The following is a 13,844-nucleotide window of genomic DNA, read 5'->3' on the forward strand; positions in this document are numbered from 1 at the left end:
TACAGAAATCCACAGTAAAGGGACTACAGAATTAGGTCATCCAACTGATTCAAGTTGCAAACTGCTCATAAATGCAATGAGAGTCTTTCACCCAGACAAATCTCTCTTATCTGTTTCACAGGTGAAAGTAATCATCTGAGATAGTAGGATGCAATTTGATTGTGGTAGGAAAAAGCAACTGCTTTAATAAACTTGATCGAGTAGAAATCTGTATCACTAAACACACATAGATCCAGAACCTGCACAACAGCTGTATGAGAAGTGATTTTACACCTACACTATACCTTTCCAGCCACAACATGCGGGACAGTTGTGACATTTATTTGGGTGGGTTAGAATGATTCCTTACCTTCAACAGAAAATATAGACAACAATTAATAAAAAACTCAACCATCATGAGAATTAAAAGTTTTATTAGTGTATTCACATATTAGGCAAATGCAACACACATTAAGCTTATTTCTTAGGTTCACAAGTTCTACCAATACATTAGTCTAGTGGTAAAACTAGCATAAATTGGTAACTTCTTTCCCAATTTTTGAAAGGTGTCTGTCCCACTTTTTCAAGGTTTGATTATTGGTATTGCTTCTACGCCCTAGTCATTATGGCATAAAATATCTATCACTATTGTCAATTCAGTTAACAGATTAAAAGCTGTAACACTGGCCCCATTTTTGTTCTAAAAGCTATCACTAGCTGTACTTACGAAGTACAGTACTAGTGTAATGGATGAAACAATGGGAAAAACAAAGACATTCCTGCTACTACCACAATAACAAAAGAATGTCAGACAGGTAGATCACAAGCTTGTTAGTAAGATATATATTTTTAAAGTCATAATAACCCTTCTATATAGCTTCCCAACCCATCCCCAACCCAGACCTATTTGTAGGATATATTTCTGAATATTTTATTATGGTGCAGCTGTAGTGTCCAAGGGTTCACAATAACATGCACAGTCACAAAGAACCTAGAAGTCCTTTGCTGGTCATACCTCAGCAACCACTATCCTAGAGGTATTGCAAAAGCAACTACTTTTATTAACAAGACCCATTATAACATAATCAATGTGTATGATCTGGTATGCAAGTAAGCTATACAAAGCCAGACAGATCAGAAATTTAAAATCTGTTACTGAAATATATTAAGATACATCTATTTAAAACCTATATGAAAGAGTAGTTTACCTTGGGAAAGAGTTTTTCAAGGTATTTAGCTCCAAAAACTAAACCCCATGATTTTTAGTGACATCTGTTCAATGAAAAAATACAAATGTAAGGGGTAAGCCAATAACCTTGTGTACTTAATCCAGTATCCAATCCTATGATAAATTATCATTTCATGAGAAAAAACCACTGACTTCAATGACTCAAGGTAAACAAAAAAGTCCCAAATTACACCATTGCCAGCAATAATGCTGGAATGAGATTCATCAACTCAGATGGGTAGGGAAAAGTAGATTTTCAGTGTGATGAATACTTGGAATTTATAATATGAATTAATTTAGGCCCCATTAAGTATATAGTGTCTTAAAATTTCACAGGTAAATTTCAAGACATTTCTTTCCCTTCCAATTGAGAGATTTTCTTTTTCTTTAAGAAGGCAGCAAAAAGTTGAGCTTTTTATGTTTAGGACAACTCAAAAAATCTGCTTATATTTAAAAATATAAAAGAATAAGTGAGTAGAGTCTTGGAATTTTATAAGACATTTACCCAAATAAAAAAAACCCAAGCAACTATTTATGGGAACTAAAATGTAGAACATCACAATACTGTGATATTTGAGATCATGATGCATTTCCTGTACATATACTTAGTTATTCATGTTATTGATAAACCATTAGGACACTCAATTACATACCAAATAAAAACACCATTAAGAGTCTTGAGAACAGACCCACATCTTATTTCTGAAGAAGGCATTTCTATACACTAAATTTTCATCTAGTAGCAGAGTATAGGAAACAGAATCCACAAGGTGCTTTAATTGATGAGACTTCAAGTGCTGTTTTTCTTTTTCTTTTTTAAAAAAAAAACCCTTTTTAGATAGTAAACAGCTCATGGGGACCACACACAAATACTATGACAGACGAGGTGTTATATTAAGTTTGTTGATTAGACTTGATATTTAGCCCACTGGTAACAGAGGAAAGAGTTTTACGACATGCTGGAGCAGCGTACTGAAGGGGAGCCCATCTGAGTCAATACTTTATCCAACCATTGTAGAGGTCCATTCAGATGAAGTTCAATCCAGCAAGGAGTGCTTGTTACTGTTTGCCGCCTAGAAAATAAAGAATAGGGAAGTCAGAAAGCAGCTTTAGCTACCATAAAGTTCTCCATCAAATGATCAAATCTGTTTCCATCTATATCTCATACACAGAAAGATAAAAATCCACAACCATAACCATAATTGTTACTAAACTTTTTTCAGACAGTCTTTGAAGGAAAAAAACCCAACAAAAACTTCAAAACGCTCCACATCTGTAAGACACATCAATAAGTACATGCTTGTCCATAATACATTGAGAATATTCCACTCTGGAGAATAAGAGCTTCAGGTTTTGCTTGAAGTATGCTTCAAGTACCACACCAAGAGCTTTACATGTAAAAAGAAATTCAGAACTGAAGATTGTCCAACCAATGTAGTATTCACGTCACAGACAGCTGTGTGCAGCCGCATCACAACTTTAAAAGAGTCTGTATGCATAACTGGGTTTGAATTTTGTAGACAGTTACTGAGAAACACAAACTAGAAACCCTTGACTACACTATTAGCATGGCCAAACAGCACAATGCTATGATGATCATAAGGTCTGGCTTTTTTTGAGCAAATGACAAGATAAATGTATAGGGAAACTGCTAGATGTTGTCAGAAACACTCTAAAAACACAGTGTGTGGTTATATTGTGCTAACTGATGCTATCTCAAAGGAGCACTAAACTTTTATCTCCAGTTTTCTGTAATCTTACACTTCTACATGTTTTGTACTGCAACATCATCACAAAAACAACCAAAGTAAAAATTTTGTTTCCATTGTCTTCTGTATAAACTTACCTATAAATTTTCACAATAGAAGCCCTTAATTAAAAACCATATTGCAAGTCTCAATAAAGCTGAAGGGCTGACAACCAAAAAGTTTCATTCACTCTCCCATATATCCTTGTTTCAGAGACCTGTTGTTCAAAATTTTTCCTTCTCATCTCCAAATTAAAAAAATCAGTATCAGACATACTCTGCCTGAAAAAATCCTGTTTTTTTCACTATACCTGCTCCAGGCATGGGAATTTTCTCAAACTAGATTGCCAAGACTACTGTTGCTAAGCCAGTTTTTCCTAGTAATTCTAACTATCCCAAAGTCAAAGCAAGGAGGCATTAAGATTCAAAGGCAGCAGATTAGTCAGACACAAACCCAGCCCCTTCATTTTTACTGTTGGCACTGCAACCCTTCACTTTGAGGAAATCTGTTTATACAGAGGAACTAAAAAGGCAGAAAAATTACCCAGAAAGAAGATGAATTTCCAAAGTTGTTGGTGATTTCAAATTTTCTAGGAAAAGAAAGCAGCTGAGGTCTATGCATTCTAAGCACTCTAAAAAACATTGTTTATCTTAGCCCCAAATGCCTATGCCAAAATGAAGTGCTCCAATAGAACAACCTAAATTACAGAAAATATAATTCCATTTGGTCTCAAATCCGTTCCCAAAGAAGGAAGTTCATTACCCCAATGCTGTACCCCTACAATGTGTTCCGCAACACACTTCCTCAGAATTTTATAACTGGTTGTGTTCAATAACCCTAGCTTTGCACTACACTGGCAGAAGTCAATAAAATAGCAACAGTTACTTAGTAGCTGTCTCAAAGCTAAAACCCAGCTTCTTCTACCCACAGATTTCCAGTTCACATACCACTGTCTGTTTGCTGTAATTATGTTTCTACTGAACTCACTTCAGAAGATGATCCTAGACCTGTATAGCTCTTGTGATAACATGAACACTTGACTGCTGATCTGAACTTCTTCCACCATCCTCGATTCTAGCCAACATGTGTTGAGCAAAAATTTGTGCTGGTTTGGCAGAGAAGTGATTTTTTCTATGGAAGTTGTGGCAAAATGTTGACAGCTTGATTGACCAATTAGAGAGTTAGATATGCCTCTGAGCTACACAGGTTAAAAATCAGAAGGACTCCATGAATCTCTCTCTTCCTTCTGGCTTGCCAGCAGGTAACACCGACCGTGCAGCAGCCGGGTGGGGGGAGGCATCCATCAGCCTACCTAACTGAGATCCTGGATGCTGAGATTCCTGACCACCATTTGCCCGGGCCACTCCGATCTCCGGTGGACTGCCAGCCTGGCAGAGATCACATGACCATCTACAGGCCCGGGCGAGATGTTAACTCTTTCCTTGACAGATGGGACTTACAAAGCACTAATCCTCTCTCTGAGTGAGGACAGAGTGACTGAGACATAAGGAGACACAGAATGAAACTGAAGTCAGTGAAGAGAGAGTAAAAGTCCTGAGTTGGAGGAAGGACTGAGGAGTTGCTTAGTTTGGGCTGGAATTCTCTTGTGAGGCCATGGAGAATGGACTAAAATATCCCTGTAACTTATAGAATGCTTTTTAGGGATGTGGTAAATGTAATGGATAAATTCGTGTATATAATGTATCAAAGATTTGGTCTATTAAAAAGCTACTCCAAGGCATCTCCGAGATTCCAAGGCCTATTGTGCAAGCTGTGAAACCACAACATTTGCAACAGAAATGACATGGTCAGACTGGAGATGGCCCATTCATCAAGGATGGGTCTCCACTTCACAGCTGCTCGACATCTGATATCAATCTAGATGGAGGGATCCAAAGGATGATCAAATCAGCACCCCAAAGAAGAAATCCGGGAAGACTCCTGAATCGTCTTTTCATACTTACGGGAACCCGTTTCAAAACCTCACTTGGAAATAAAGAAATACATGAATATTTGGACTTTCAATGGACTTAGCCTCAGGATAAATAAACTGTATAAAAACCATACGCCCCGAGACCCAGTGTGTGTGGTCGAGGTTGGATGGTACTGTTGTTACTGTCACTCTGCCCACCCAGCATTTGATTGATGTTGTCCGATTTTATTGTGGCTTTTTAATTTGGTTTTGGAAATTTGCTAAATAAATTCTGTTATTTTGAATTGGCTTCTAATCATTTATAACAGGGGGATGCAAAGTTCTAGTCATAACCATGGACTGAAATAGCTGTGATCCAGTGAAGAATTTTTGAACAGAGAAAGACAGAGAGAAAGAGATGCCCTCTGCCCCCAGGAAAAAAAAGAAGACCTCTGTCTGTTGAGATGACGATGATTTTGGAGATAGATGAAGAGAACCTTTGTTTTGTACTAGAATAGTCATCCTTAAACTGTAGCCTAAAAAAGCTGATTTGGCCCATATGCAGTTTTGGGAAAAGCTGCTAAATGGGAGGGACTTCACGGTTTGCAGGATTCCTCAGGTGGCTGCAGATTCGTGACATGGGAGCCACCAAAGAACTGTTTCTTGTGGTGATGTCTCCGTGGGAGTTCTAAGAGAGGCTCCTCTCCTTAAGAATTGATGCAAGGCTATTTTAGAGTGGTAAAACTGACTGAAAATCCCAGGTTTTGTCTCTTTATGTTGTTAGTGAGAAAGTAAACAGTTGGGGGGGAGGGAGGAGGTGTTTTGAAGGTTTCATTTTGATTCTCATTATTTTCTTTTAGTTTTGTTAATAAATCTATCTTTATATCTTTTAAGATTTGGGCCTGCTTTGCTTTTCTCCTAATCCTATCGCACAGTAGGAAAAGGAGTAGATGATTCTGGGAGACACTCAAACCACTAAACTAATTTTGAGAAACAGAAATCAGTGAATGGGAAACCACTACATGAATTTGGTGTTTCTGCCCGTTCGAACTAAAACCATCACAAAGTTGTAAACTATTTTGTCTACCAAGCTTATAAGCTTGGTAAATAATCACAGTGTACCACTTTGCCATACTTGTGCATTTACCAACATAGCATAAAATGTAAGTAATGCTATGGCTTTGCCCATGCCTGTTCTGATGCCTTAAGTTTTAGCTTTCATGTTTTTCAAATTCTTTGCTGCTTAGGTGTGTAGTTCTGAGCCTCATATTAAGTGCCAGTAAGCTCTCTTCATGGGGTAGGTAGGCACAACAAATTCTTTTCCTGCTGAAGACCAAGGACAACTTTCAGGCCCAACAGCATAAACAATGGCAGACTGAAGAGAGAAAACAAGGATGAGACCTCACAACCTGAAACTGTAATTGGACAATTAAACCCCAATATGCAAATGCACCAAAACTTATAAAAATGTAAGATCTTGTGACCGGTCAGCCATTTTGTGACCATTCTTAGTCCATCTTGGGTGTAGCCCTGGTCAGGCTCCTCTCCTGCCCAAGGTGGATTCTAGAGGCCATTCAATAAATATCTACTTTATTCTCTAGCTCTGTCCAGTCTCTGTTTCAGGTCAGCCTTCTCAAGGCATCAGTTCTATAAAAAACCTTTTTGACATAATGATGAAGCACAGAAGTTTTAACAATAATGATGGATTTTTCAGTGCCTCCTAGTCTATTTTGACAATTCACACTACATTCATTTAAATTCAAGGTTGTGTTTGCAGGAGCAACCTCATTTTGCTTTAATCAAAACTGCAGCATAACTTACAGGTTTTGTGAATCAATACTTTATTAGCATCATCTTAAATAGAGATGCAAAGAAACTAGTTCAGCATTATGCCAGTAATCAGTTTCTGTGGTGTTCTGGCAGTGTTTGCACTGCAGCATTTTTAATCCTATGATCTCTTAACAGTTTCTAGACTACTAACAACCAACATTCTCCCTCCTTAGAAACAAATTTACCAAAAGGTTCCTCACTGGTTTAATTCAGCAGTTACACTCCATTCACTTCAAGTTGTCTCCATATAGTCTGACTGATTAAGCCTCTTCTGTTCTGATTTGAATATTGTATTTAATTATATCTAAGTGTATACATACTTCTTTTGAGACAAATCCAATAGTTCTTTAAACTTGAGCCACATTCTTTTTTGTGTATCTCTTACTAACAAAGAGGTACCTCTTTATTCCATTACTCAAATTTCTCATTTCATCTAATTAGACATACAAAACTGGTTTCATTTATCTGAGAAGCCTCCCCCACATACTGACACTGCTATTTACATGCATGTATTTCAAGAGCAGATAAAAGAAACAAATCTCCAAGACTCACAGTGGAACCTACACACCATTATTCAATTTCAGAAATTATATGGATTTTTAAAAAGTCATTATGTATTACAAAAGGGTATTGATATGTCACACTTCATTCTTTCAGAGGACAATTTCTAGAGAGGTTTAAGGAATTTGTTTTGTTGGGGGTTAGGTTTGTTCCTTTGTTTTTTACTCTAAAGATTTTTTTCCCCATAAGTTACTAAGGAGATTAAGTGGTGGGTACTTAAAGGGTGCTTGACCAAAACAAAGAGGTGGCCAAAGCTCGAATGGGGAGATAACTTGAGTTTTGGGGCAGGTAAAGAAGGACTTAGCTGGAGGCAGCTTCGCTCTCTGTTTTTTTGGCGTTCAGGAGAGAGAACAGCTGGGTTGCTGCTTGCTGTGGAGAGGAGTTCACTGTCGCTGGAGGGGTCCAGTTCTGAGAGGTCTGCCATCACCTGCTCTCCTGCCCTGGAATTCTGAGCTTCTCCGCTGGCCCTGCTGGAGCTGGGCCAGCCCTGCCCTGCTGTCGCGGCTTCTTCAGCGCTGCTCTTTTTGCTACAGTGTGACCCTGCACTCCCCTGCCCTGCCGGGACACCCTGCCCCTGCCTGCCAGGGACATTCTGCCATTCAGCTGCCAGCCTGGGACTTTCCACTGTTTCCAGCTTGGTGTTCTGAGAATTCCTGCAGAGGCACCAAGACCAAAACTGCCCTGGGTTTTTTTTTTGTGAAGCAAAGGCCTCAAGGTTCTTGGTACTGTTTTGTTATTAATGATGTAGTTGTTGTTCTTGTTTGTTATACATACTAGTAAAGAATTGCTATTCCTACCCCCAAATCTTTGCCTGAAAGCCTCTAACTGCAAATTTATAATTGGAAAAAAGGGAGGGAGGGTGGTTTACATTCTCCATTCCAAGGGAAACTCCAGCTTTCACTGGCAGATACCTGTCTTTCCAAACCAATACATGTTTAAATAAAGAATACAATTGAAATCTATTCAAAAAGCAGATAAAAGGCTATTTTTTCCACTCAAAAATGTTTTAGCGGTTTTACTACATAAACACAGTCATCTTACTCCCACAAAGTTTTTTCCATTACAAGTTCCAAAATATTTGTCATCCCTTAAATGCATGTTCTCCAGCTGTTTCATTCTGCAGAATGCACTCCAAATGACTTCAATTCTTTCTGTCAGATACTATCAACTGCATCCCTCACCACAATCTAATGAACTCATACTCCACACAGAACAGGATAGAGACCAAAATGACTGTACATCTAACAAACAGCAAATAATCTCACAGCACAAACTGTGAAACTTCTAGATATTGTCAGTGATTTTGCCATAATAAACAAGCAAGCAGAACCAAGTGAGGAAACAACTGACAACAATGCTTGCTCAACAGCTGACTGTAATACTAAAATCAATTTCTGGTCTTTATAACTTAACTCAATAGCTGAGAAGGGAGAAAAAAGAAAATATGGGGTTCAACTTGCAGACAGCATGTCTACAGTAACATTAAGAAGCCTGTAGGCACAGCTTTCAAACCAGACAGAAACAGTACATTAGTGAAAGAAGAAAAAATAACTCTAAAACTAAAAACAAAAGGTTTTTACCTGTATTCAGCTCCCCATCCTTTAACAAAACTCATTCTTATGGTACACATTCTAGTAAGCTGATAAACTGCTTCAAAACCCTGATTCACAGATTGAGCCAGAAGAGCAGCAAATTCTTGGTTATTAAATATTTTTAGGTTGCATCCTACAAAGAAAAAAAAGTCCAAAGAGTACAATCAATCAATGAATACTTGTGTTTGCTACACAGAAACCCAAAACTATGAAGAAACTATGAAAAGGAAAGCAAATGTCCAGTGAATACATTCACTGAATATTTTTACACAAGACCTTTGGTAAGCTACTAACCTGGTGGAATTTTGCACACAGTTGCAGGATGCCAGCCATATCTTTGATTACAGTTGGGGCTCTGAACAAAAATTGCGCTATCGCTTAAGCACTCAGCAAAAACTTCTCCACCAATATAATAGAGACGTACTCCCCTTCCTGCAGCAAAATTCAAAAGAACTCTAGTCATAATATGACCCAAGAAGATTAACAAATGAGAGTATTTTGTTTCAGAGAAGGCCGAGGTTTTTCTTTATAGCAGAAATCAATTATCTACAGGACAACACTGCTGGGCTGACAGCTGTAGCAGGAGCAGAACACAATTAACTTGCATTTTTCCTCCCACAAACTCAAAATATTTGAAGGAGAAGCAGAATAATTTTTGGTCAAGAGCGAGATAGAATTTTCTAGCCATGTAATGGCTTGTAAACAAATCAAAATTAGAAAGCAGTGTTAATTACCAAATAACTTTTTACTTTAAGAAATACCAGAATCAAAATATAAATATTAGGTTCAACAGAGTTAAAACTTGTGCTAGTATTAAAATGTTGTATATGAAGCAGCACAGGCCACTATGGCAAAAAAGGAAAACACAGTGTACCACTTCAACACTCTCTGCTTACATGCACCCATACTATTTCACAACCCACTGCATACCCCTTTCTCTGTACTACTTGAACAAAACCAACAGGACTTAATTTAGCTCTATTACAAAAAAAACCCCAAAAACCCAAAACAAAACAACAAACCCATAGGAAATATTACTGTTCACTTTTAAATTGTGGTTTTGTTCTCTCTCTCTGAGTGGCAAAAAACCCTGTATGGCTTATTTCTAGAAGAAGATAAGTAATGTACAATTGAGCTCTCAAAGAAAGCTATTTATAATTAACAGGTTCTTTAAAGGCCATAGTTTCTATTTCCTCTTTTCTTTAAAAGAATTTTTCAAACAAAATGTGAATTACTCTATTAAAAAAGTTAGAGTTCCTTACATTTTTGCCTTTCCTCATCATTGATCATTTTGATTAGTTGGCACAGGTGTAGCCTGGGCTTCTGCACATCTAAATTTTCATTAGACAAGCATTTGGGTTTGGCATAGAGGAAATCAGAAGGTTCTATTAAAGAGGTTGAAATTTTTACTAAAAATCAAACCAAAAAGCCTCATGAATACTGCTAAATAAATTAATCCAGAAAAAAAGGATAATTTATTGAAGAACCTAAAGCCAAGACACTGCATTGTAGAAAACAATATTCTTTACTAACCATTACAAAGAAAATCTTAATCATGTCAAAACAGCATGTTATCTCAACTGCAGCTTTTCCCATTTCAGAAAAGCATTCAAGTACTAGCAATGTTCATTCTGCATTTTATAAATTAGAATAAACTGAGCAACATGCTAATATTTTGCAATTAAAGCTTACATTTCAGTTATAAGCAACTCTGAATATAAATGCTACCTAGGGCAGAGCAGTCCAATGAGGAGCCTGAAAGCGAAAAATCTGCCCTTTGGGATACTTTCGTGTGTCATCTTTATCCAGAAGGCAGAGAACAGCAACATGAGCAACAGAAATCCCCTACAGCTGAGTGGCTTCCTCCTATGCCGCTTGCATCCTGACAGTTGTGTGACTGCTACTGCCATCAACTTAGTGACTACTGATCAAGGAAAGGGAGCTCCTTTCAGCTCGAGCCATCACTACATCTCTTCCCAATTGCAACAGGCTGTGGTAACAGAAGCAGCTATATTTCTCCTCAAATTCAGAAGCAGTAACCTCTCTGTCTTTCCACTTCTATCCTTAGCAAGAGAGATCAAGCTCTTCTTGGCAAACCCCAAAAGAGAAATTCTATGGCTGGCTGCACAAGGGTGAAAAGAACCCAAAACACAGATCTGCCCATCCTACCTGGATCATTGCAGATAATTTAATGTCTAAAATGAAATTAAAGATCAGAGATCTTTACCTATGTGTCGCCTTGTCATTTCCACTGTAGCATTTCTGTTTACGTTGGAAAGCAAACCTAGACAAAATCGTTCTGAATTTGATGGATCTGTAAAGCCATCTACAGTCAGGGAAGGCTGGGATGCATGGAAGGTTTCTCCCACTCTCTGATTCAGTTCATAATATGCTATTGAACACCAAAATGCAGGCTCCGAGTAAGTAACCGGTTGCAAGTCTATAAAAAAATTTTAAAAACAAGCTTAATACAGAATTCGAGGCTGAAATCTATCTGCCCTGCTAGTTGTCTTTCCCAAAACCAACAGCCATAGTCTCCTCAAATTATATTTTACTTGATGTCATTTTTACCTACTCCAGTAAACAGATTGGAATTTAGACCTTCACACAAAGAAAGAAGTAGGGAAAGAGGGGGTGATCTAATCTGACCACAGCTCATTTAGTTCAGTACTTGCATTTTGCTTGGCAAAATGATTAAGCTAATGCTGCTGTGTGTGCCAGACATTGAGACATTTCTGTTGCTTTTCTATAACTTGCAAACATTTTGGCAATGTTAAAGAAAAGATTAAACTATCAAACACTGAACCACACAAGAGAAAAAATATTAATATTAAAATGTTTCCTTATATTACACTAGATCTTATATCATCTCTATCTAAAAGCAGTTCTAAACTCCCTTTACTCTCCCCTATGAGATCTCATTATCTTCCCTGTGCATCTTCAGCTTTTCCTGAGCTGCTTCCCCTTTTTACCTACCATCATTACTTACTAAGCATTCTGAACAGCATTTTTCTGTCATCATTCCTTAAACAAACCCAGGGGAATCTGATCTTCCTGAGGCATTTATACAAATACACAGCAATGGCACCTGATCAAAGCAGGTGGGCAACTAATGTAGGAGCAATGATTGTGTTGTGATTACAGGCGAAACAGTACACAAGAAGAGTAGCAGAACATATATACAAGGGAGTCAGCAAGTCTGGGAAGCACTATGGATTGGCTAACATCCTTTAAACTATTTATTTTATAAATGCTAGTCCTGCACACACAACCATATTATTCTTTCTCTTTGCTAGGAACTCAACAGTTACAGAAATAGAGTAGTAGTTAAGAAGTTATTTACCCAGCCCTATTATGTTTATCATCAGGAAGCCAACCCAATAGTCTCCTCCTAATATAGTTCTTAATTTTTTAAAGTACGTTTTCAGTTTTAATGTAATATATACATAAGGAAGAGTCATCACACAGAGAAACAATTACAAGTATTTCCAGCTTACCCAGGCTATGATTAACTGGAGAAAGACTACTAGGAGACAGCTCTGCTGGAGATCCTGTTGAAGCAATACAGATTGTTTCAGAGCAAATGACTCTCATTATTTCAGATAAGTAGGAATAACCATTATCTAGACATAGTTTTACATTGAAATTCTTCGGAATAAGAAACCTTAGAAATACTAACACCGCTTTTCCAGCATATCACACACTTATTGTGAATTAAGACTGCATTTAATTTTCCAGACTCATGGGACTCTACCCCTCCTCATAAACTTAATTAACATCTTAGTGTTGTATTTGGCAGAGCCTTCACTTCATGAACACTCTGTGAACATAACTTTATTTATGCGCTTGTCACAGAATCATAAAATGGTTTGGATTGGAAAGGACCTTCAAGATCATCTAGTTCTAATCCCCCTGCCATGGGCAGGGACACCTTCCACTAGACCAGGTTACTTAAAGCTCCATCCAACCTGGCCTTGAACACTTCCAGGGAGAATGCAGCCACAACTTCTCTGGGCAACCTGTGCCAGTGCCTCACCACCTTCACAGGAAAGAATTTCTTGCCAATATCTAATCTAATCCTACTCTCTGTTAGTCTGAAGCCATTCCCCCTTGTCCTATCACTCCATGCCCTTGTTCAAAGTCCCTCTCCAGCTCTCTTGTAGCCCCTTTAGGTACTGGAAGGTGCTCTAAGGTCTCCCTGGAGCCTTCTCTTCTCCAGGCTGGACAATCCCAACTCTCTCAGCCTGTCTTCATAAGAGAGGTGCTTCAGCCCAGTGAGAAGGTAGTGACTTCTTCCCAAATTCAGTGGAAAAACAGCTAAGAAAAAAGGCGATGAGACAACCAAGATATTGCCTCTATTCTCAAATGAGAGGGTTTGTCTCTAGAAGAACAAGCTGGATTTCCTCATTTGAGATTATTCTTTCCTGGAAGGAGGAAGGAAAAAATTTGGAAAAACATGAACTCTCCAACACAATTTGTGCACTTGTAGACAAAATACAAAGAGGCTTTGCACAGAATCATTCCTACAATCATTGCGGATATCAGACTTTTTAAATTAAGGTAGCCATTATGACATAGTGGGAAAATATTGCAGTTCTTTCAAAAACTGGTGCAGTTGATTCCAACTAACTGAAAAAGATTGCTAACATTAGCTAACCAAATACACTCAAGTCTGCCAGCAGATAGCAGGATGTTCTTATCCAGCACATTAACTGTTCTTTGACCAAGTCTAAAGCTAACCACATTACCTAGAAACTCTTTCATACAAAGGCACACGTGCTTAATATTTCTACTACTCTTTCCATAGAGCCTTCCATACAAGAACTGATTTGAAACATGGCAGAAGTGATAAGGTACCAGAGGTAAGAGACAGGTTCTCAGAATTCAGAGTCTGTAACTTGTTTAGGCCAACAGACACATTGCTTCAATGAACCTGTTTCCAGAAGGTAAAGTTGGGGATGGTTAAAAAAAATCAGCTATTAAAATCTGATGAA

General features: G+C 38.0%; 1 protein-coding gene across 1 annotated transcript in view; it reads right to left on the minus strand.

Moving 5' to 3' along the window:
• Window positions 1–2,031: 2,031 nt before the first annotated feature.
• The window catches only part of LOC136373267 (mothers against decapentaplegic homolog 2-like), a 99,308-nt gene continuing 87,495 nt past the window's right edge, over window positions 2,032–13,844 (minus strand). Inside the window, exons 7-11 of the mRNA XM_066338173.1 lie at window positions 12,348–12,401; window positions 11,078–11,290; window positions 9,145–9,282; window positions 8,839–8,983; window positions 2,032–2,280 (exon numbers count right to left, since the gene is read on the minus strand). Coding sequence (XP_066194270.1) covers window positions 2,157–2,280; window positions 8,839–8,983; window positions 9,145–9,282; window positions 11,078–11,290; window positions 12,348–12,401 — 674 coding nt within the window. The 3' untranslated portion in view covers window positions 2,032–2,156. The remainder of the gene's footprint in view (window positions 2,281–8,838; window positions 8,984–9,144; window positions 9,283–11,077; window positions 11,291–12,347; window positions 12,402–13,844) is intronic.

This window comes from Sylvia atricapilla, chromosome W (assembly GCF_009819655.1).
Source record: "Sylvia atricapilla isolate bSylAtr1 chromosome W, bSylAtr1.pri, whole genome shotgun sequence".
In the NCBI taxonomy this organism is placed as follows: Eukaryota; Metazoa; Chordata; class Aves; order Passeriformes; family Sylviidae; genus Sylvia; species Sylvia atricapilla.